Genomic DNA, 25,268 nt, shown 5'->3' with positions numbered 1-25,268 from the left:
TCGCTTGTGTCCAGCTTCCTCTACACAGATATTAGGCTTCGTCCGTTCTCTACAGAATGTTCTATTCTTATAGCCGAGCAACTGTTCTTGAGCTGCATCCTGAATTATGTAGTTTCCCTCTGAGCGCTAACTCAGTAATTCACTTCTTTCATTGCCATTAATTGGTAGTGATCCATTTATCGCCAGAACATCTGTTTACTGAGACCGCGTTCGAGGATTTGTGGCCACCAGCACCTGTGATCACGAGCTTCGTTCCGTAATAGCTACTATTGTATAGTGAAGTCATCGAAAATACTGTTCATTTCGTGTAAAACCACTAGATTTTAGCTAATCTTGTATCAGTAATGTAAATCATATTTGTTTCCCCTTCATAATACCTTTACCCCGCAGGTATCATGAAATAAATAAAAATTAGGTCAATAATTGTGGCAAATCTCCAAATGGTCACGACACATTGAAATACACATGATCAGCTATTATATGCCTGTATTTCACGGGTATGATTGATCGTCGCCACCGCTGTATGCTAGCGGGTGAGCAGCATGACGTTCACTTGGGAGCTACAGAGAGCAACCGTCTGTAACATATAAGAAGGAGATAGCAAGGCTATAGTTACTAATAATAGATTTAATAGAGGCCGAACCACAGGAATAACAAATACACGTTACTATAGATGTATAACAGTCCGCTAGGCTCCTGAATCTTGTAGCAGATAGTAAGACAGGAACGTTCTCACTGAGTTACAGATAAAGCGGCAGTGCCTGAGTTCGCGTACAAATATCCAATGGCTACACCAGTAGCAGCGAGAATACCCAGGAGGCCACACGCCAGTATTATCCATAGTGTCCCGCTGCCGCCGCTGCTCTCCGATTTTCCGTTCCCGTCCGACGCGCCAGGTGTGTGCTGCAGAAACAATTCGCACGATGAATATTTCGCTATTGAACTATAAGTAGTTCGAATGTACTTGGAAGCCAAGCATGTTGTACATGAACTTTCAGAGTAGTCGAAAATTTAGAAAGATCAAGCTGCCTTGACTGTGCGTGTTTGTGTAAGTACATTACAAAACTGCTACATTTCATTTTATATCAAACTAGCAGGCTACAGTTTTTAATAAATATGCAATGCTGTGAAACGTGGCACATGTTTACGGACGTGCAATTACTTTTTAAAGCGTTCTTACTTCGCGCGGTCACTTTCACTTGCACACTAAGATGCTGCCTTGCGTTTCTATGGCTCCAAGGTCCAGGATACAAGAACAGCTATGAAAATAGACCAACGCGCTTGGGCCCGTAACGACAAGCATTATTAAGCATGACAATGTATTAGATAACAACACCAACTTAGTTTCCTAGTTTTATCAACCATGTGACGAGCAGTTAATCTTAGCTTACTGTTCAAATGATATGCTCCTTGATGCTTGCGCATTGGGAAACGGTGATGAACTCTCACTTGGCTGCTATCACTTGCTGTAGCAATGCTACAATAGTGAACCCAGCAAGCACAACAGCGCAGATACTTCCTGTGCTTTTTTATCTGAAAGTGTCTCGAAATATTCATCAGCGCATGCAGAGCGGAGTGGTACGACTTAATTCTACAATTCATTCCCATAAAAATCAGCTTTGCCAGTAAGGTCGAAGCAAATAATACGATAGCAACAAATTCGAATGTTATTCGATATAAGGCTAGCGGCTAACTCCTACACGCCCAACCTAGGGTAACTCGAAAATACGTCGGTATAAGTAAACACGACCGCTGCAGCGAGCAAAGCGACCTTCACGCTGTCTACCATTTCATCGCAAACCGAGTGTTGAGACCAGCAAGTACAAAGGAATATGCCATTTGCTGAAGTTTCTAAACATTAGCGCACGCGATGCCCGTCAGGCTGACGAAATCGCGGAGCTATGCAGCCGCACTACCGCCCTGGTGGCATTTGGAGCGATGAAATATGGTTTTCTCTCCGCTAGATAAGCGTTAGTCGTCTGCGCTCGTACGCTTTCACTCGCACATCGATCATACGACGCGCAATGAATTTCGACTTTATGAGGAACATCGCAGCGGCACAGGCACCAATTCCTATGGCGACGGCAACGGCAGTACGCTCCCAGAGTGTTCATATATTGCGTGTGCAATAAAACATTTTTAACACATTTTAACAAGGGATTTATGCCGGGGTCCGCGAAGACATCAGTGGTGTATTTGCGTCTCGGAAATGCCGTCGAAAAAAGTTACACGATCACATGGCAAATAAAAACTTGGAAAACAAGTTCCATCAACGCTAGTCGAACCCACGTCCTCTCGGTTCGTATCCACTGCGCCACCGTCCCACACTCTGGTTACTTTACAAACGCGCCTTTTATATCTGACACTTTCCTTTCATAGTGATGTTGGTCGGCGTGGTGGGGTCGCCGTGTGGAAGCAGCCAAGTAAGTGATGCATCATGACCGCAGCCTTCGCGATTAGCACTTTCAGCGGGTCGTTGCTACGTGTCCGTCCGATTCGGTGCGTTTCTAATAGAAGTGCAATTATGTCAGTGCCTTAACAAACCGCGAGGTGGCGACCTTAGCGCAAGCCTCGGCCTCACTCATAGCATCCATCCATACTAAAATATCTCTGCGACACGTTACGCTCCCCGCTTACGCTCCCTCCGAGAAAAATTGCAGCCGGGCTAGAGGGGAGACACGACACGCATTGCGTTTCCCTCTAGTCTGGGCGTGGTGTTCTGTATACTCTTTAACATGCCGCGGGATGGCGACCTTAGCCGACGCTCTTCTGGCCATAGGCGTGCGCACAGAGGGGCAAGGGGGCGGCCGCCTCTCCTAATCACCTTAGACGGGGGCGCAAAATCTGCCCCCTATATTGACCCTTCTAGTCACCTAAGGGGGGGGGCGCCAAATCTACCCATACATTGTCTCAGTAGGGTGGGGGGACCCCGCGATGAAGCTTCGCCCCCCCCCCCCCTGATGGGGAGCCCTGCACACGCCTATGCTTCTGGCTGTCACACTGCTTTCTCTAATTACCCTCTCACCGTTAACTATCACAGCTACCACAAAGGTTTGTTTAATCGTTGATAATGGACGTCAGTCGTTGGGACGGAGATGTGCCCCCAAGAGTCAACTTGGGTGCATCCACGTTAAACGGCGCGATAGCTGCCAACACCAATATACATTGTGCAAGCTCTCTTATATCAACGTAGAGTAAACATTCAACTACTTCTGTAAAGACACGTTTTTTTTTCGTGTTATACCGATTCCTGTGACGGAGGGATCACCCGCGTTTTTCTAGACATGTACGCCGCGTTTAACATCACAACTGAGTTCCCTTTTTCACTTTTTATTCTGGATTACCGCATGGTATATTATAATTTGAAATGTACAGGAGATCATTCATCGCCTCTGAGGATGCCACAGTCATTCTAAGTCAGGCTATGAACGCTTGGCTAATGTGCTGCGTACATATGTTGTAACTTTTTGCTGCACAAAATTATCTCTCTTATCATTACCGGTTTAATAATGAAAACGATAATAAGCGTTGTACAGGGAGGCGGGCAAAGGAGTTGGTTATGTGGTTAGCGGCTTACAGTGTTTCTGGGTTTCTCACAGATCGACTTGTGTGACCATGTAAAAAGTTTTAGGCATTCGAAAAAAAAAATTACGCGTCGAGGCTGATTTCTGCAAGGGAGTGGTGTCTGCCGTTCAGCCAAGATATGTAGCGCGTTCTTCGCAAAACTTACGCAGAGACCACTGGCAGAATCACAGGTAGTTCCATCTGGGCACGCGCTGCAAGTCGCACCTCGCTTGTACATGGACGCTCCATTAATGTTTCCACTGTAGGTCAAGAGATAAATGAAGGCAAACGAATTGTGTAGAGCAGTCCTGCAAGCACGTGGTGTTAGAAAACAGCCTCAGCGTTACGTAAATTTTCTCGTGAACATATACATGCCAGCTGACGTGCATGCCACAAGCCTGCTTAGCGAGTGAGTGACACCATCAGCGTCTTACAAACCGGCTTTGTTTCTCAGAGTGAGAAATTTTGCACCTCACGCTTATCGAGCGAATGATGCTGCTACATAAAACTACTAAGTAGTAGTGCCACGTGGCAAGTAACTCAGATGAAAGTGAGGTCTGCGCGTAGCAATGAGCCTCGTGGCTACATAATTTGCCTGGGGTTCTATGCTACGTGCTTATACCGGACTTCATGTCACTGGTGCGGCGGTATCAAATTTCTTTCTCATCTGTTTAGCGCAAGCTTCGCACAGAAGCTTCACCCGATGCCACCGGGATTCATGACTTGTGCCTACGGGGTGAAGCTAGCAAATGTCCTCTCTGACGCAATGTGTTAACCCCTCTGTTTGGAGGAGCCGTACAATATATTTAAGTGCCCTCTTGAACCAGCTCTCACGACGCGTTCCATTTGGGCGAATGCATTATGTGCGCGTTTGTCACCGTCATTGCATACTGCGGCACCACTGACTTTACAAGATGAAGTCCAAGACAAATAGCTAGCACTGTGCAGAATAATATAGACCGATTGTATGATCGCTTTAATGCTGAGGATCCTAGCAGACAGAATACAGTACAATCTTGCAGAAAACAGGAACTGTCTTTTGACAACCAAACAGCCGGCTGCGTTTCAGATCAGTGTATCAGAAGAGCACAAAACGTAGGATAACTTGTCGCCTCGCGTGCATTGCCGCGCTGCCAATAACCCTTGCGCGTAGCGTACTTTGTCAACACGGACACTTTCGGAAGGCAAACGACAGGGCAGAGCTGGATACCGTGATTCGAATGCAATCAGATTTCTCAACACTGAGTCAACTGACGTCATCAAAGCACCCTAATAACAACCAAAAACCACACATGAATATAACCTTACAATACGCTGAGCGAAATCATGAAACTTATTTAAATGGCACATATGCATTCAATGATAGGTCATACAAAATTTGTTTAATGTTTCAGTAAAGCGATCTAATCGTTGCACTGTTCTGAAGTACGGCATTTGACCTGGTATTTAGTATAGTTATGGTTCCACTTCGTTGTACTGTAGAACACAAGACAAAGCAGCTAGAAATGAGAACAAAGCGCTTGTCTTCTCGACCTTTGCGCCGTCATTTGGATTGTCTTGCTGTACGCGAAACACACTTCTGAAAACTGCTTCCAGGTAGCTTATGCTAAAACACGGTATTTACGGGGACGAAAGTGATAAACAATAAAGGGGATGTGCTGGCTGTCATGCAGCATTTTATCTCACAAAACTGAAATATAGACTCAGCTTTCGTACGTAGTACTTCTCGTTTCATCAGCCGCTTGCAAGAAGTGACTCCAGAAGTTACGCACCTGTCCTCCTGTTCCCTTCGAGCACAATATTCCACCTTCTTTTGACGTTGAAGTTCGGATGCTGTTTATCTATGTCATAAGAAGAAATTAATTACAGAATGTCTCCGCCGCGGTGAAAACTCTCGCTTAAAGACAATACGTGTACACAAACGCCGTCAACGCTTTAACTGGTGATAACACCCTTTCTTCGCGACGCCCCCGCGCATGTGCTCTCCCCTAGCGGAAATGTCGCGAAACATCTCATCATCTCGGAGGCTTTGCTTCAGGCGATACCGAATGTCCCGGCCCCTACCAAACCCTACCAAAATGGCAGAGGGCTGCACAGGAAAATGAAAGAGGCGGATTCACAGAAGGGTAACATGAGGATCAAAAGGAGAAACCTTCGGCCAGCTCTCCACGCAGAATATGCTGGTGATTATGTTTACTAATATGTTAATAACGCATTTCACAAGCATTCTATTTACTTTTGCTGTGATTTTAAAGGGACACTAAAGAGCAAAACGATTTTCTCGCATTAGTAGAGTAGTCCTCCACGATACCAAAAACACCACGCTTGCTGCAAGAAGACGCTTAATAAGCGAGAAAATACAGGTGGCGACGCCACTTTGGAATTCCCGCACCATTTGCCGTGACGTCACATATTTTTGACGGCGCCTGCTTGTGCCTACGTAGTTCCTAATCGGTTAAATCGAAGTACATTGTCCTCTGAGGGGGCCAGAGAATTGACATAACGAGTTTGTGGAAATTTTGTCGAGCCAGTGGGCCAAAATACGTTAAATGCTCTTTGAAACCTTTTACGTCACGAATTACAAAGTTCGGCGCGAAATTTAAAAATGAAACTTTGAACTTGGTTTTCTCGTCTAACAATAAACCTATGGTGGTGAAATAAACTACACAAGAGTTCTCCGAGCACACTTTATCAATCTAAATCAGTTCATTGTTTCCCTTTAGTGTACCTTTAAATGGGCGCTACTGGAAAGGAATATTTTGCTAAAGGCGCGAACCAACAGCAAAATGGTTCGTTCGCAACCTATGTGCAATCCACGCAAAGCATCCTGAATGTTATCGCTGAAAGACGACACGTGAACGCAACCGGTAATATTTCGCAACCTGTACATAAAGGGCTCATTCAGGCCTTGTACTTTAAGTGCACACAATTTCTTCGCGTCCACATCGAGCAAATAATATGTAATGGGGTCGCTAGTTATATATGTGCATTTTTCGCCTGCATTCGTAGAACAGCTGTATAGTAAGTATCCATTTTATAAGGATGCCCTGCAAAACACAATGTTAGTACCGGAGGAGCGAGCATCAATGTCGGGCTGCACTGGACATGGCCCACAGCCTGCCTCTGGAGAGGTGCTGCGCACGCCCAACTTAAAATTCTCCAACATTTTTGATCCCTCATGGTGCATTTGCAAATGACCCTCGCGGACATGGTAATCCAAGCGCGACTGTCACGACAGCGCAGATACCAAGAGATGCTTCAATATTTATGATTCGGCACGGTGAGCGTCACGTGAAGGCGTGTACAATGGCACGTACAACCAACTTGAGCCACCCGTCATGGTGGTTTAGCAGTTTTGTGCTTTCGCTACTGATTATTGGCGCGTCAGTTGAATCCTCGGTCAAGGCAACTGCGTTTCCATGGGCCCACATGTGAAAACAACCTTGTGCTTAGATAAAAACTCAGAGAACAGAAGCATAAAGTCTAAACAATAAACAGGTGTACGCCACCACATTGCGCCTCATAATCGCTTCACAGTTTCCGAACGTGAAGCTTTATTTTATTTGATTAGACTAACTTAAGTCATTATTATTTATAGGCAAACACGTTTGTAGCAGCGAAAGCGCCCCCCCCCCCCCCCCCCAAAAAAAAAATGTTGCAGTTGCTTAGCTCGGCATTGCCAGGATAACGTAGCGTTAGCAAAGGTTCAGCTTTTTGTTCTTAGCTTTCCTGATTGTCAGGGATTAGCTGATTATTATGCTTACTGCTGCTGCAATGACACACACATGGTATCATATTATGTGGCACATGTTTATTTATTTTGCCAGACTACTTCGGGATCCGATGAGTTAAGCTTCTCCGCTCTTCCGCGCCGTTGAGTAGCATTTGCGCTCTCCTTCTCCATGGCTATACCACACTGGCAAACGCCAGTCAGAGGCGCTATCAAGCGGCTCCAGCGCAGTGTCAGAGGGCGACTGCACAGCGAAGACGAATAGCTGCGCGCGCGCCGGCGCTACTACGTCTACATGGGCTACGAGGTCACTCCTCTGGCGGCAGCGTGTCGCGTGAGGCAGCGGCGGAGTGCGCGGGAGGTGCCAGCGCCGATGCGCCAGCTGTGTGACATCACTGATCCTCGCGCATGCGGAGCACGGCTCTTGAGGAGCCTCGCGAAACTGGCTCGGCTAGGCCACTGTTCTAACGCTGCAAAAATCAGCTTCGCCACCAGGTCAGAGCAATGAATTCGATAGCAGGAAGTTGGAATGTTTTACGAAGTGAGGCTAGCAGCCATCTCGTTAGAATCCAACCTACCTAAGTCAACGAAGCGCCGGCACGAGGAAACGATGCCGCTGTGGCGAGCCACGCGTTCTTCGTGTTTCTACCACAGCATCGCAACCACAACGGCGAGAGTACTGCATGTATACAAACGTATCGACCGTATTTAATCCCTGACTAGATAAAGCGGCCGAGCAAAGTGCGGAGTTTTTGCCGGAGCCATGCACCCCTTCACCCCCGTCTACTTTGCCTTTCGTCCGACGAAAGCTGGCGCGTCCGCTTCCTCTGAGCTTGAGTCTGGATCGTCAGCTGCACTCACACGGTTTCTCTCGCACATACAAGACACGACGCGCTGTTTGATGCTTATGAACTTGGTCAAAAAAGTCACGGTTTCGCCGCAAGGGCGAAGCAATTAATGCGATAGAAACCAATCAATGCGAATGTCACGCAAAGAACGGCAAGCAGCTCCAAACGTGCAGTGCGCTGCTCAAGCATAAAGGATGCACGAAAAGGACACATGCATGAGAGGTTCGGAATAGCAACGTTCACATCTTGACACTTACAGCCCTCCACAAACAGAGGGGGCGCACAAAACGAACCCGCAGGTATATAAAGGTCGACCGCGAACTGACAGCTGTCACAGTTGTTCTGTTGTTCTTTGTGTTGAGCAGCGCTCTCCTTTCGCAAACGCGGCCGCTGCAGCGAGCGAAGTGACATTCGGGCACTCTGTAACTTCAACGCAAGCTTTCCGGTGAAAGCATAAGGATACCAAACCGCCCCCATCACGAGATAAGCGCAAGCGCGCGTGGTTAGTGGAGCGCGTGCATCACGAGTGTGGCGACGACCTTTAACCCGTCGCACCATCTGTATATATCGCAATATCTGTGGTGTCCGTATATTTCTATCGCAGTAAAAAAAAAGAACAACCTTTCGGCAGCGTCAACGCGACCGCAACGACTAAAACGCGCAGACAGCGTCCATGTAAGCGTTATCTCAATAAGTGAAAGCATTGAAACGACAATGCCTGTACGTCAGCCAACACTCGGTTGTTCGTCAAGCTTGAACGCAAGGTGCGTTTTTGTATTTCGGTAGGCCTAAAAAACGCGAATGAGTGCGACTTTGTTGAATGGGTAAATTTCCCAGTCATTCAGACAGAACGGCACATAAGTCACCATTATATGTAGCACATGTAGCTATTGGTGAATGCTGCCTTGGTTTGACCACTGACCCATAGTGTGATAACTTTGGTGCTCTAAAAACAACAGAACATATTTTATTAGATTGCCAAGCATACAGAGATGAAAGAACTTGTCTCGGCAGTAGAATATGCTCAACTTCCCAAGCACCGCTAGACCTCGGGAATATACTTGGACCTACGTCTTCTCCTTATAAGCAACGTAAAATTTTAAAATTTCTGTTGCGATTCCTCGAGGACATACATCGAATTGATAAACTGTAATTTAATTTACATCAGCATCATTATGTTGTGACATGTACATACCACGATCATATTATCTTCTTCTTTTCTCCTTCTCCTTTTCTGCCCTCCTAGGGCCTTTCTGTCCTCACTCCCCCCCTATGCAGAGTAGCATGTAGGCGCCTTTAGGTACGCCGGCAGAATTCTCTGTTTTCATTAAAGAGCTTCTCTCTCTCTCTCTCATTATATGTAGCATTGCACTGAAGCTAAAAATGAAGTGGACCTCAGTGTTTCAGCTATGACGAGGAATCTTTAAGAAGAAGTTATCAAGTGATTATTCTATTAGAACGCAAATGTGTGAACGTCGATTTTTTCAACATTTTAGAGGCGAAGCACCTTAGGGTTGGCGTGTCGGCGTGCATGGTCGTCTGCTCTCGCGACGGTCCATTTGCTCGAGCGCAAGAAAGGGCAACCCGCCTCAGCGCTGCCGTGTGGCGAGAGCGAACGGCGCGCGTTGAATATGGAAACGCTGTTTCTGCGATGAACTCTGAACTACCAGCTCGCAAGGAAGGAGAACGCACCCTCGCCCGCCAGCGGCAACGCCGACGCAGGCAGCGTCTGCTAGCGAGTTCCTTAATTAAAAAACCGGCTGTTCGCACTGCACAACCGTTCACTGCCACCCCGATATATATAGGAACAGGATCTTCATGCAAGGTAGTGCCTGTGGGAGATTTTTCTTGTCCGCGGCTGAACAATAAAGATTCGCGGCCTGCACGTTGGCTAAAAGCAGACTGCGGGTCTCTACGTCTAATCTTTCTTCTCTCTCTCATTGCCCATTAGCAGTGATTTGCTGTGCGAAGTACCAGCGCACACTGCATGCTTGCCCCTCCCAATGTTTTTTTTATTTTTCAACATCATCTCTCTTCTCTACAAATCGGTTGTGCCGACTATAGTCCTCCTAGGCATACTTTTTTCGCCCTTGAAACGTGTCACATTTGTCCATGATATTTATTTCATGCTTATGAGAATATAATAAAACTGAAAGTGAAAATTCAACTTATTCATTTAGCTCCTAAGTTAGATGATGTTGTTTCTAGTCCCGGTCACGGCAGATGCAATTCGGTGAGCGGGGAGTGTAATAACACCGGTGTAATTAGATTCAGGTGCCAGTTAAATAACCCAGGGGGAGAAAATATACCCGTGGTCCCCGATTTCGGGTTCCTCAGATTGAATATTAGTACAGTAATATTTTGTGTCCTGTCATTAGTAAATTGAGCAGATATGTGATACAGATGTTACATATGTTCATTAAGAAAACAATAATTTCAAAATACTACTTCGAACTTCATCGCTACATTGCGCCCCCCTAAGAGGGATATTTGCCACTATATTTACTTGATAATAAATCATGCTAGATACAGTAAAACGCCGCTACAACGAACGCCTCTACAACGAAACAGCCTGTACAAACAGGTATATCACATGGCCTGGCCGGATTCTTACCTCTCCAATGTATTGTGGACGCCACTACAACACAGACCACTGCAGCGAATTGACCTGTTTAACAAAGTACATATGCTTCCGGTCACTCAATTGTTGCATTAGAGCGAATACGCTTAGTCCAAAACGTAACACTCAGCACCCAAATGAAACAGATCAATTGGGCTGCAAATTTCTCATGATAGCTTTGAAAGAACAACGAAAAGAAGGGTGATATTGCAGCGGGCCGCTCTTCTGCCTGGACCAAACCCGGTCGGCAGGCAAGCGCGGGGGCACACCGCAACGCGAATGTGAATTTGGCTTTCCGGGCCAGCCTTGAGGGCAGGGCCGGCGCCAGGATTTTTTTTTTTTACTGGGGGGGGGGGGGGAGGGGAGGAGGGGAGGCAGGTAGGCGGCGGGCTTATGCGCAGTGTTTTGAATAAGGTTGCTCTTAGGGGGGCAAGGGGGGGGGGGGGACATGCACACCACGCGCTGGCGCCCCCCCCCCCCTTTTTGCGGGGTCGGTGACCAGCTGCAGAAAAACGGCGTTATGAGTAGCCGAGAAGTGGCAGCGGCATTCCACGCCTCTAGATCTCTCTCTCCTCGCCCGGACCTCTCGTCGCAGCACGCCGTGAACTTCGTCGGCGTCAGGTTGGCGGTGGCTGAGCATTGAGTAAGTCATAATAGTCTCACACGCTCTATTTAAAAAAAAAACAGGTTGCAATATCACATAAGAATAATTGTGATTAATTGCGGAACTGCATTTTTATACCTTAAAAGCTGAAGTAGCCTTTTTAAAGGGGCCCTGAAGCACTTTTCTAAAAAATTATCGAATGGCTTCAGCAGAGGGGTTTACTGCCTCACGAGTTGATTGCTGCAAAACTTTCTATAATCCGTCGAGAACGAGCGGACTTACAAGGATTAGGCGCACACCTTAAGCGCTTTCTGTCTTCTGTCGTCCGGATGAGCGCACTGGAACGTACACAGGGAGAGATAGCTTGGGGGAAAAAGTTACGTCAGCGTGCATCGTGACGTTGAGCGCCTCGAGAAAAGCACTCACTCTATGCTATTTTGATCCCTATGCGCTCTGTTGCGGTTACTGTCTAATATGTCAGCAGACTATGAAGCGAGGCGCCGGTATGTGGCGCCACCCCGTAGCTGGAATCTGATCCAAATTCCGCTGGTAATTTATGTCGTCTATTGGTTAATAGCATGCTGTCGGTTGCGTGACGCCGAACAGCAGGCGGTGGCAGTTCCGGAAAGAGTGAGCACATGCGTCGATATGAAAAGAAGGCACCTGAGAAATTGGCAAATTCGCACCCCGCTTCTAAAGTCACCTCGCCCCGCACGCCTGCAAGTTTCGGCTCAGCTATTCACAGTGGTGTCTGTTTCCGCACGGATGCGTTTTTTCACAAAGGCCGAGGGGTGGTTCATGACCCTTTATTTTCTTAATATCAGATTGACCATTGTTCCATGCGTAATAGAGAACTGAAACCAATCACTGACTAAGACCAGTGGCCCAGTAGGCGCGAGACAGCAACTGCCACTGCTGTGCAAAGGCTATTTTGTATAGTCCAGCAATCCAGTCCTTGTAAATAACCCCGCCACGGTGGTGTAGTCGTTATGGTGCTCGACTGCTGACCCGCAGGTCGCGGGATCGAATCCCGGTCGCGGCGGCCGCATTTTCAATCAAGTCGAAAATGCTTGAGGCCCTTGTGCCCAGATTTAGGAGAATGTTAAAGAACCCCAGTTGATCGAAATTTCCGGAGTCCTCCAGTACGGCGTCTCTCATAATGATATCATTGTTTTGGGACGTTAAACCCCAAAAATGATTACATAATATTGTTACGGGGAATATATACAGACTCGAAGGACTAGCAACAGATGTATTTACAAGGGGAATATTATTAAACCTTGTAAAAAGACGTTCGAAATGCTGCTTATTTACAAGATCCAAAAGCGGAGCTACAAGAAATAGTTAAGGCCCAAGAGAATCAGCCAGTGCTTGACACTCGCTGCGCTTCTACTCTTTGCCCATTGAAAAGTACAGTGCTCGCCACTGCAAATATAACCTAATGAGGCTAGCCTAACCAATCTCAGCAAAAATAAAGTACATCTTCACGAAAGCAAAGCGAGAAAATATACTGCAAGTTTCGTGACGTACCCTGGTGCATAGTGGCAAGCGAATATCTTTTGAAAAGGAAAGTGTGGGTCCGGGTTCTGCCGAGCCTTGTAGTGTGCGTAACCACAGCCTAGGTAGCTTGTTTCTGCCCATGCCACCTGCAGTTACGTAATATAAATGAAAATAAGAAAGTAGGTCACACGAAGTTCCGCATATGACTTTTCAGGCAATCTCTGTTCTTACAAGCAATATAAGGTGCCCTCGAATGACTGGCAACTTTTTTTTTGGTAAATTCTGTTAATCAGCTCAATATAATAGCTAGTATAGCTTAATCACAAGTCTAATATATTTTAGCAAAGGTTGTCACGGCACTCTCTGTCTGGTAATCGAAACCACGTCATCTTCCATCTCCTCTTCAGTGCAGCCGCCGTACGGCGGCTCTTCCGTGTAAATATTAGGGATTGAATAAGGCTCACAGCGAAGAAAAAAAAGAAAAAGGCATTCAGATTCAAAGAAGCTGAAACTTTAACTTTAAAGCGTCCTCAGCTGAAGCGGACTTCATTTTACTTTTAGAGCGAAGCTCCTAAGCACCTGTTCCAGCGTTCTTCTTCCGTCGTCACCGATAGATCGAGCACAGTGATAAATGAAAGCCAACGCGAAGCGCTGAGAGAATAGTGACACGGTATGGAGCGGACGCGACCATTAGCGCGGTTCATTTAAATGTTGTAGAAAGGGTGAGGAGGACCCTGTAATAAGCGCCCCCAAAATAAACGTTGATCGCTACCTCTGCCGCCGATACGGCGCCACTGTATTTGTAAATTCATTGTATGCGTGGCACGAATTTTGTGGCATTTTCTGGAAGCCACGCTATAATTTTCGAAACATCGACGAGTCATGTAATAAAGCGGACGCGCCTGAATCACTTTTCGCCAGTTGTTTCTAAATAATGAGGGACGCAGCTAGGTATTTCTCACCGCTGAAACAGCAACTCATCACCGCCGCGAACCAGACACCGCGAATTGAAAACACGAGTACAACTACGCTCTAGTTTCGCATTAGAGAGTAACATGATCATCGGTCAATTTTTTAGCCCCATACATTTGGAAATTCATCTTTATGCAAAGCAAAGCACCAAGATGCTGCAGAAAGCACTAAGTGCTGTATTGAAGCTGGACACCTTTCTGTACGATGATGTGACATGGTGTCGCTCTTAAGTGTACGTAGGTAGTCCTGGAAGCGCCTAATGTGTAGGAACCAGATATCGGATCCAAATACGTTAACACCAGCATAACAGCAACAAGGGGTGCAGAGTACCACAGGAAGCCCAACAGTTGTGATATGGAAGGCTTATGGTAGGAAAATCTAAAGATTGCTTAAAGTCATGGAACTCACAATATAGAACGCTCACTAATAGGACGTACATCTGTGTGTATATTATTCTTATGTGCAGGAGCTTGCATATCGCGAAATTGTGTGACAGCTGCCTTACGGACGGTTATAGGCCGCAGTCGGAAGGAACGTGCCAATATAGTCTGCTACAATAGAATGTCCATTCGTGGAGTAAGGCAGTAAAACATCAAGTAAGACATCAACTAAGACATGAGAACCTCTGTTAGCTATAGCGGTTGGTGCCGTGTAACATTTGGGATGCCCAACAACAATGCCCCAAAATGGGCCTTGAAGGGTTAATAAATGATGATGATGATGCGAAATTGTCGATCAGCGATGTTGATGAGTTGTGAGATGTATAGAAAGCGCAATCGAATTTGTGTCATTTTACTACGCCTACCGTAGCGGCAAATTGCCTACACCTACTGCAGCCTACTGTAGAGGCAAATTTTATCATAGGAAAGTACACATATCGCGACATATTTCAAATATAGTGCTTCGTCACCAGTACAGAACATAACACCAACCTGCGTAAAATCAGTAACATCGACCTCCCGTAACGCTGAAAGAATCCACATTGCCCGGATTGAAGTCCTTGTATTGATCAAACCACTCCTTCACGTGACTCGCGCTGCCTGCAACTGGATCATTCGTCGACTCCAAGTTGTGGGCAAAGTTCTGACCCACATTTTGGAACTTAGCTGCAACATTCGGAGAAAAAACAACAATATTTTAAAATGAAGCTGTGCAATGATAATACTAGTAAGAAAATAGCGCGGCATAAAGCAGTGGGACCTTCTTTTGGGCAAATGCAATAATTTTAGAACTATTGTTCGTTCTTTGCCTTTTAGGAAACATAAAATAGTGCTTAGTAGGTCGTATTATTCTTCATTTTGAATTGAAGAATGGAAGTCGTAAACCTAAGGCTATCGAGTTTCTAGTTTTACGCACATTTACGTAATGTCGCAGTAAATATGATGGGATGCAATCAAGTCCTGAGAATTTTATGAAGAACAAATTTTTACTACAAAATCAATTCTAGCCTTGGGGAAGACAAGTTCACTTGACAAAATGTCGGCTCTAGCACCCGCCCCTGTTTACGGATTTTTTCGTCGTAAAGTTATAATCAGTAATTTCTAACTTGTATGCACACAGGGCAACAATGGGCCACGATATACGAGAATTACGCTGAGTGTTTGCTAACAATGCTCATCCGCTGCTTCATCTCACGAAGTTAGTTGTTGTTTTTGATGATGCAGGGATTCCCTGGAATCTCTAAAACCCGGAGAAATCATTTCCCGCACTTTGCAAATGATACACTATGCACTAAATGAAGACACTTTGATGATTAGTTAAGTTCTCGTAAAATTAAGCATTGTGGCTGCGACTTTGACACACATAGAATAAAACTAATAATATCTGGGGTTTAACGTCCCAAAACCACACTATGATTATGAGAGACGCCGTAGTGGAGGGCTCCGGAAATTTCGACCACCTGGGGTTCTTTAACGTGCACCTAAATCTAAGTACACGGGCCTCAAACATTTTCGCCTCCATCGAAAATGCAGCCGCCGCGGCCGGGATTCGATCCCGCGACCTTCGGGTCAGCAGTCGAGCGCCATAACCACTAGACCACCGTGGCGGGGCACATAGAATAAAACGACATCGAGCATTTCATGGTACTACAAGGCTGGCTAGTTGGTGTTCACTCATCGTTAAATTTGTGCGATGTAGACTTTGACACTTCATGGACGACAGAACAGAACGGAGTTGGTAGTTTGCGCTAAACGTCGTGTGTTCTCTTTTTTCGTCTATATTGCCTGCGTGCTCTTAGCGCAACTTAAACGATGAAAATGAAGAGATAGGAATTATCGCAGCTTGACCGTAATTAGCTTCCGCTGTCATCCTCACATTTGTGGTCTTACAGAGATATGCGAGTCATTATTGATATCGAGAAACAGAGAGAGCACATGTTGCATAGGCCATCGATTTGTTATGCTCGTATTCCTCTTCGCCCCAGCGCGAGCGCCCGAGCCCCGGTGTTACTCTCCATACAGTCATTCACACTGCAAGCCAAGCTCCCGAAGAAGTCTGGTGGGCACCATTATCCGCACATTGGTGGTTCGTCTTGGCCATACCATGGCTCGTCTAGTGTAAATAATACAGAAAGTTCTGAATGGCGACATTGGCTGTGTCGTAGTGGTCGAAGGCCTGAGCCACGCTGCGACGTAGCTTCGAAGTCTGTCAATATTGGCTCGTGAAGGCCGCATTAGCGAATACGGAGTGGTCGCACTGGTCCTATGTCGTCCAGACGGTTGACCCTTCGGGTAGTTGGCAAAGCAGGGTACGAAATTGTGAATGCAGTTGCACCAATTGTTGCACCGAACAGTACGTTATTGATTTTAATGGTGTGTTGTGCATATGACTCTCCTACAAGGCATATGCGGCAACGCAGAGACGAGTGCATGTACTGGCTTGCGACACAATTTGAACTCTTGCAGCGTTACCGCTGTCATTCTCCCCGAAGGGTATTAGACGTTCAGGTTTCATAATATTGTACTTGCAACTGCATACACACTGCCGGGCCACCTAGGCCGTAGACATGGTATTTCATCGGTCTCGTTTTCTCTCTAATGTTGCAATTTTTGTTTTGTGTAATATTCCAATGGGTTCTTATCTCCTTAAATACATCGTATTCTGAGTCCTCTTTAAAGTATATACCTGGCGCCTCTTATAAGGTATCGCTGATTTAGGTGGTTACTCAAGGAATTCGGACTCATGTATTGTGTTTGGAAATATAAAGTACGTTGGGACGACAACCATCCCTGTCTCTCAGGCGCTCTCGCTCAGTGCACCGGAACAGATGAACACGAAGCAAAATTGAGCAGCTCGCTCCCCAAAGGGGTGTTGTATACCAAAATGTTGTAATCTAACTTTGGCAATTATCAAGATCTCAATTTTTAGCACGAAAGCGTTTTATGCCGGCGTCCACCATGGCTCCACTGACGTATTTTCGTGAAGGATATGACGTTGAAAATATACACTAACAGATCGCAAAGAATAAAGCTAGAAGAAAAATTCCGTTGCCGGGAGTCGAACGTACGAGCCCTCGCTCCGCAGCCCGCGGCGACAAAGCGTACTATCTGCGCTTCTGCAAGAGTACTATCTGCAAAGCATACAAAGCGTACCACTCGGCCACAAAGGGTACTATCCGCAGCTTACTAACGGCGAGCTATCTATATACACCATTCACCGTTGGCGGTAATCAGAGATCGGTGGCTTCTGTGTGTTATTGTTATCACTACCGACATGGCGCGAAGAGCGACAGAGGGCGCGCTTTAAAGGTCGTCGCCCCGCGCGTTGCGATGCGAGCGCGCCTCTACAGGGCCTGTCTCTTGTGCGCGCGTGCTTATCTCGTGATGGGGGTGGTTTGTACCTTTTGTGCTTTCACCGCAAGTTTCCGTTGACGTTACAGAGAACACGAATGTCACTTCGCTCGCTACAGTGGCCACGTTTCCGAAACGAGCGCGTTGCTCACAAATAAATAAGTAACAATTGTGACAGTTGTTTGTTCGCGCTCGCGCTGTATATGTCATTTTCGTGCGTCCTTTCCGCTTTAGAGCGCACTGGAAGCTTCGAGCTGCTTGCCGTTCTTTGCATGACATTACAGTTTGCTGCTAAAGCATTCATTCTTTTGCCCTTGTGAGGAAACAATGCACAATAAACGCTCAGCTACCCCTGTGAAGACACGTTTCATTTTCGTGTTAAACCGATTCCTATAAAAGGGGGATCAGCCTTGTTTCTTTTTCCTCAACTGAGCCTACATAATTCAGGACGCGAAACCTCTCCTCATGCGAGACGCCGACTTGAACAGCCAGCAATCCAGTGCACAAGTTGTATTCGTGCATCTCTTTTGCGAACCTTATAACCATTCACAGACAGGATAACTATGCATCGTTGTTTCTCCATGCACATCGGTGAAAGAAAAAAAAAAAAGATGCGATCCTATTCAGCTTATTTCACTGCTACGCAGAAAATACAGTGTTCCGCACAGAGAAGGAGAGTTTTACAGACCCCGCCCGGCTCAATTTAATGTGATTCCGTATGCTATATGACAATTTAATATGCAGCGCACAAAATTAAGTAAGCATAAATAGATACACCGATTGTAGGGCTCTGCCCACGAAATTTCATGTACTTATGCACATTTATCTAGCTTCCTATTACGATCGCTGTTTTTTAACTTTCCATTTGAGCCAGTATAAGCTTGCATGGAAATAAAACTCAGCAGGAAAGCTGTGTTAATGTCCTACCCTTACGAAAACAACACTGCGATTTCAAGAGAAGCTTAAGCATTCGAAACTTACTGGTAATTCTTTGTTCCTGTTTATCAGGTTGGCCTTTGCATTGGTCGGCGAAAGCCTGGGCCACCTCTGCTAGCTCGTCGTCCCATTCCTGCGGTAAAACATGCCGACAAAAGATTCATCAAGCGTTGTCGCTACATTCGCCCATATTAGTATTATTTATTCGAATGGCTAATACAATTGCTGATTCAACATCGCAGTAATTTTTTAGGCTTGAGCCGAAATGTAAAATCCCACTTAGTGTATTCACTTCTACAGAAACGTCTTGATGCGAATAAAATGCATTGCTTTATTTGTTTTCATATCGTGGAGTAAAATACCAGTGATAATAAAAAAGCCTTACAAAAATGCAAGGATACCCGAGCCCTTCTTGTCTGTTGCGACTGCCAAAGGAAAAAGTCGAATTAAAGCCATAGCCAGCAAAGAGCCCATCCTGTGGTGCCAGCGCCGCACACCACGCACTTCCAGTGCGATGAAAGAGCAAGGGCGCACCAACGTCCGCCAAGGTCAGCACGTGCATGCAGCAGCTAAAGCTACGCAGAACTAGCTAACTATGACTAGGCTGTACTAGAACAGGGGAGTGCCCGGAACGCCCTCAGCACCAATGTACAGAGAGTGAAGCCCTAAGAGGATCAATCCGCTAGGGGCGCTACCATCGGTAGTCTATAATGTGTCGTCGTTTAAGAGTTGCGCGCGGCTCCGCCAAAGTGGTGCAGGGGTAGAATGCCCGCTTCGCACTCAAAAGACCCCTGTTCGAATCGCAGCTGTAGATAGTGGGTTTTTATTCTTGGTACCGCCTTTTATAGCTGTATTGGGTTTCCTTTGTTTCTTAAAACTAGCTTCTGTCGCTACGTATTGCTACAAAAAGTAACGTAAACTGAGAAATCTCGTTTCCACTCTCGTATTGGCTAAAATCTCAGTGAACATACTTTACATTTTTGTTGAATCCCGGGCGGTGGCACTGCCAATAACTACGCTCCCTGTAAAATTTCTTCTATTTTACTTCACATTTTGCGTTACTTGTTGAAGCAACGCGTAGCAACTGAAGCTAGTTTTAAGAAACAAAGGAAAACCAATACAACTATAAAAGGTGACACTGAGAATAAAAACACACCATCTACAGCTGCGATTCGAACCCGGGCCTTTTCAGTGGGGAAGCGAGTATTCTACCCCTGCACCACTTCGGCGGAGCCGCGCGCACTGCTTAAACGACGACACATTAGAGACTACCGATCGCAGCGCCACAAGTGGACTGACCCTGTTTGGGCTTCACTTTTCGAAACTCGTTCCGTGGACTCCCCCTGTTCATGTACATTCTACTATGGCTAAACAAAATGGGGGTGAGAGAGAGAGCGGGGGACATGGATCGCACACAGCGCCTCCTTGATAGCATTTCAATGCACCAAGGCTGATCACCTCGTGTTAATCAAAGCTACCCCTGCGTAACGAAAGTGGTCATGTCTTATTGTGAAAGCGCGGTGATGTCATATACCAGAGTTCACAAGTCTGCTATCTATAGCATTCCAAAGCAACGTCGAGCGGGGGGCTCTGTTCGTATCGCAACTGGGGGCATCCACGGCCACAACACTGCCGCCCCCGCTTCAGCGCGCGCAGAGAACTCCCAAATTGCATCTGTGGTGTGCCACAATGTAACTATTACTGACCAGCAGTGCTTTGGGCCGAATGAGGAGTGCATACAAGCACGTGTCCTTGCCGCCGCCGCTGGCAAATCCGGCGACAAACCGCCCTTGTTGGCAGCGTCTGCCCCCAGTGACGCATAGCTCAGCCGCGCGAGCGTCGCGCCCAAACTTAAGCTTGGATTCTCTATAGAGGGCACTGGTTCAGCGCTGTGTGTGGGACAGTGAACTTCTAAAAGCTGTATTGAAGCATGCTACCATAAATGTTTCTTTTTTTCTCCAATTTTATTCATTTTTTCTATACGTTCCCGCCACAGTAGCATAGCAGGTGAGGTGTCGCACTGTTAAGCTCTCGATTCCGTGCCACGGCGGGCGTATTTTGATGGCGGCGAGATGCAATGAACCAGCGCCCGCTTAGATTTAGGTGCACGTTAAAAAGCCTCAAGTGGCTTAAATTCGGATTGCCTCTCTGCATCATAATGATATCGTTCTTTTTGAACGCAAAATCTAACAATATTATTAATTATTTTTATACATTATTTTTATTGTGATTACAGAGAAGTTCGAACGCAAGCGAGGGCGTTGCGCAGATAATGGCGCTGATAACACATGCTTCCGAGAGCGATTGTGGCGTGGCGCTATGGAGATGCCCTGTGCACCTCGCAAAAAACCAGGTGCCAAAGCACAACACCGAGTCTAACCATTCTCCTCTCCTGAGAATAACGCACCTAATGTGGCGTTGTCACACACAAGAGATCTTGGGTACCATTTCGATGTGATAGAAGGCGGCTGTTTTCAACAATGAGTACTATTACAGATTGGCGACATTATTATTAAAGCAGCCTGCTGGGTTTTGCAGGAATACTGAACTTTGATATTTAGTGGATATTTCTTTTTAAGTATTGTTAATACCCTAATCTTTGATGTGCATGGTATGAGCGAAGAACAACAATTAAAACCCTCATCGAGAGTTGATATGTGTGAGCTTATGGCGGTGTGGGCTCATTGCTAGAGGTTTCCAACTTTTTTCAAAGCGAAAGGCCTGCTGCGCCATGTCTATTAAAGTAATTATACGTGTCGCAATGACCTTGAGCTACCGGAGTGTAAGTGTGGCAGGCATGGCGTGACGCCCCGTGATGTGTTGCGGAGAGGCTTCGCAGCTGAACGCAGTCGGAGCTTCGCTCCTGCGATAGCGCGTGATCAGAAGAAGGTTTAAAGAGCCTCTTAACCGGCCAGAGATGGAAATTTATTTCTGGCGTTGCAGTTGTGCACGAGTTTACAGCGAACGTTCGCGGAGTTTTGCGCGTTTGATAATTGCAACGCGGTCCTCGTTCGTTTCCCTCTTTTCTTCGCTGCGCTCGGTTTGTCGGCTCGTCTCTCCACCTCACCGAGTTCCCCTCCTCACCGTGCGAGGAGGAAGAGCATGGACCGCGCCTACCTGCTAGCAGACAAACATGTTCTTCTTTGCACAATAGACAGCCTCCATTCGCGATATAACATCACGATGCCCGCGGGGGGATAGGGGGAGTCACGGAGAGGAGTACGCCATCGTCTCGGGTGGTTTAAGTGGCCTTTAATGAAACACTGTGTGCATAGCATGTCGGTCGTGATATTTCGCTCGTGGTAACAAGGTTTAAAGAGTGAAACCTCAGCCAAGTTTTTTTAGAGCCGAACAATGCGTACATTAGCAGTGCTCATAAGTACAACAGGATGTTACTAGTATTCCAGAATAAAATGTCTTGTTAAAATAGCGCATTTAATAGCCGGCAAAGTATACAAGCACCAAACTTGTAATTTCACGCAATAGGCTACAATACTCCCATTAGATCGTACTTCTGATTGTAGAAAATGATCATTCCATGCCGATGTGACAAAAAAATTACGCCCTCTCCGCTAAAGGGGACCATGAGGAGAGGGCAATGGGGAAGGGGAGAGGGGGAAGTGAGAGAGGGGGAGGGGAAGGGGAGACGGAGAAAGTAGGAGAGGGGGTAGTGGAAGAGGAGGTGTATGGAGAGGGTTCGCGCATGCGCAGTAAGGGTGGTCACGCCGCACACCACCACCACCACCACCGGTTTGAACTCCGCCATCAGATGCTTCGCATCTAAAATCATAGTCTGTGCTCCACAGCTGTGAATTCGTACCAAGCGGTGCATGTTCGTAGCCGTAGGAAACCCGGAGAGTCGCCCTTGTGCCACTTGGGATCTGAGGTCGTTGTGGGCCTTAAGCGCTTCGGCTTTGTCAGAAGCGCTGAGTCCAGTTTTCACAAGGATGCAGTCCGGGTTGGGAGGCTTGCAGGCCGTGTGCACTAGACCACCAGGGAGATTCTGGTACTCGGGCCGGCAGATGGCCAGGGTGTCGAGTGGAACCAAAGCGGGGAAGAGAAACAAACTGAGCGATGAGGGAATGCCCACATTTCTCATGACCGTGCGGCTTTTCCTTCGGCGGTCAGTAGGCATTCAGTACCGGTGTACGGAGAGCTGAAGTTGAACAGTACTGCGTATATTAGCGCGTTACATAAGCAAGCATCCACAACTCTCATTAGTAATTCAGTATGAACGCGCTATTGTTTTATAGAAACATTCGAAAGACTTATTGGGCGGTGTGCATTATATCGATAAGTTTAGCAGAGGTCTCAGGTGCCAAAGTAAATTATCTGCACTTGAGTGGATTGGCGGCAACTGCGCAGCTCAGCAGTTGTTGTAATGACTAATTTATTTGCCATGTCGAATATGTGATTATTATTTGAAGCTTCACTGAGGACGCCACTCCGACCCACATCAATCCAAGTCTGCTATTAGATGACTCTTTCACTGCAATTAAATTTTGTCTCACATGTGATTCCTTAGTTGGGGATTTCGAAGTATAATACAGGTAAGTGAAGGCAAATTGACACTCCCCTAAAATTACGCAACCTCTCCACGCGCGACGCCAGCGCCATAGGCTTTGATATAGAGTTTATTCGAACATCGGGGCTCGTCGGCTCTTCCGCCGCCGCGACACACAGAGCGCTGCCACGTGCCCATTTTGTTTGGAATACGTGCTAACACTTGTGACGTTTTTAGTATAGCAAACAAAACCGTACTATCCAGAATGTTTGGTACTCATCATCCTAGTGTCGTCCAGTGCCACAGCAGCTTTTAAAATATGAAAGACTGGCTCGAGCCTGTGAGACTGCATACATTTCCAGGAAATTTACGGAACACAAGCGCCGCCGAACAGTAACAACATAAAGGAATGATTTATATAAACGCGTACAGTGTGTTTTATTTTAGCTCTAGTCTATAGTGCTTAAGGAAGATGCTCTGAGCACCACGCCGTAGGCGCTTGCTTTTTCGGTCACCGGCGAAAACGTTCAGGAATGGAATGTGTGCGTTTGTGCGTTTTTAACCCGCAGGTGTGTTGTTTGCTCATCCACTTGTACGCAAAGATAAGCGGCAAAACAACGAACGGTACTTTATCACGGTGAGTGCGAGAAATGTGTGTTACTAAGAACTAAATTTATTTTATAAATCAGGCCTCTCTTCTATTTTTCATAGTTCCTGAATCGCAGTGTGCGGTTTCTATTCGTAATGTTCAAATGCTCAAAACTCTGACACGGAGCGTTAGATGGTTTTGTTGCTATAATATTTTCTAGTGATAGTTTCTTATGATGGTCGAGCAGTGAATCAAGTGGCCTTTAGGAACACATCAAAAAGTTTAATCGACCTTGTAACTATGGGCGCACTTCAAAGCAGAAACATGCTGGAGTAAACGTTCCGGTGTTGTGAAAAAAAGAAAAAAAAAGATGTTATGAGTGATGGCACATTGCGAGACTTCCCAAAGACTACTTTTGATTGCCTGTGATACATAGTGAAATGCGCTAACAGGATCATAAGGAATGATTGTTTCTATTATTTGTAAAAAGTTTGGTCAAGTGGCGAACTACGTTTAGTCACAGTTGTACAAAATATAATATGTCTATGCGCATTTTTAAACGACAATGCGCATAGTCGTCGAGCTTGATTTTGCATTTGGAGAAATAATATTCGCAGCAAGGAGTCACTTACGGCATTGCAGAACGACATGAATATGAAAATATTTCTGTTAGTCAGGACACATAGATGATGACGCCGCCACTTTTGCTAGTCTATGTTTGTTTTATACGTTATTGTTTAAGTGAATATTGCTCAGAACTGCCAAGGAGAGTTAAAGGAGAGGTATAGGGAAGTTTACTACTGTGCATCAATTCGTCACTAAGCGTATTCACCAGTTTATGCCGATGGGACGGCATTATGGTTGACGTTCTGCATTTCTTTCGCAATGCTAGTATTACTACAAAGCAGAGCAACCAAAAGTTCACCTGTTGTTTTCCGCGTCGTAAAGAACGCCATTCCAAAGAATGCTCACCTTTCAGCTGTGTGAAAGTCAGTCTTCTTCTTCTTCTTCTTCTTCTCCACCCGAAAATGTTTGCTGCTGTTAGGCCACCAGTTGTCCCCTCAACATGTGGCTCATACCCACTATGACGCACTGGCACATATAAATATGCGTATAAGCTAAAGGGTAATACTAAAATAGAGCATGTGTTTAAATGTCAAGCTGCATGCGTTATTGGACTACCGAAGCAATTACTTTTGCTTCATTTTAATACGCCTTTTCTCATCAGGCATTCTTTCATTATCATTTGTCGTGGCATGCATACCTAGGGCGGTCCCTGGCAGTTCTCTTGAGCAAAACATTGTTACGATGGTTTTACTAAGACTTACTGAGGTGAAGCGCGGCCTAAGCGATTGTCGATCAGCGAGCCGACAGGCAGTCGCGGAGCCACGTGAATAGAATGGTGAATTTCAGGATGGCGTTAGAGGGTTGTTAAGCTACCTGTCATATTGGTTTCACACAAAGACACGCCCGTCTCTTATGAACAGCGATTATACGCGAGCGTGCGCGATAGCGCCAAAGGCTACGCAGACGTCGCGAAGTCGAAAAACGATTATATGCTCATTTGCGAGCTTTCAGTCAGAGGATAGAGGACGTGCCACATTTTCGCA

General features: G+C 46.2%; 1 protein-coding gene across 3 annotated transcripts; it reads right to left on the bottom strand.

Moving 5' to 3' along the window:
* Positions 1–689: 689 nt before the first annotated feature.
* On the bottom strand, positions 690–24,985 carry LOC119381299 (venom allergen 5-like). Of its 3 annotated transcripts, XM_049412624.1 has the most exons (6): positions 24,631–24,985; positions 18,611–18,698; positions 14,771–14,944; positions 12,897–13,012; positions 3,731–3,824; positions 690–903 (listed from the first exon to the last, which is right to left on the bottom strand). In XM_049412624.1, exons 3-6 carry the CDS (start codon positions 14,819–14,821, stop codon positions 733–735), a joined length of 432 nt encoding a protein of 143 aa, XP_049268581.1. In that variant the 5' UTR covers positions 14,822–14,944; positions 18,611–18,698; positions 24,631–24,985; the 3' UTR covers positions 690–732. The 3 variants fall into 3 exon arrangements, 2 of the variants coding, with proteins under 2 accessions (XP_049268581.1, XP_049268580.1); XM_049412623.1 differs by lacking the exon at positions 18,611–18,698; XR_007415156.1 differs by lacking the exons at positions 3,731–3,824; positions 18,611–18,698.
* Positions 24,986–25,268: the final 283 nt, after the last annotated feature.

The sequence above is a fragment of the Rhipicephalus sanguineus genome, chromosome 2 (assembly GCF_013339695.2).
Source record: "Rhipicephalus sanguineus isolate Rsan-2018 chromosome 2, BIME_Rsan_1.4, whole genome shotgun sequence".
Lineage (NCBI taxonomy): Eukaryota > Metazoa > Arthropoda > Arachnida > Ixodida > Ixodidae > Rhipicephalus > Rhipicephalus sanguineus.
This window is presented reverse-complemented; position numbering and strand designations above follow the sequence as displayed.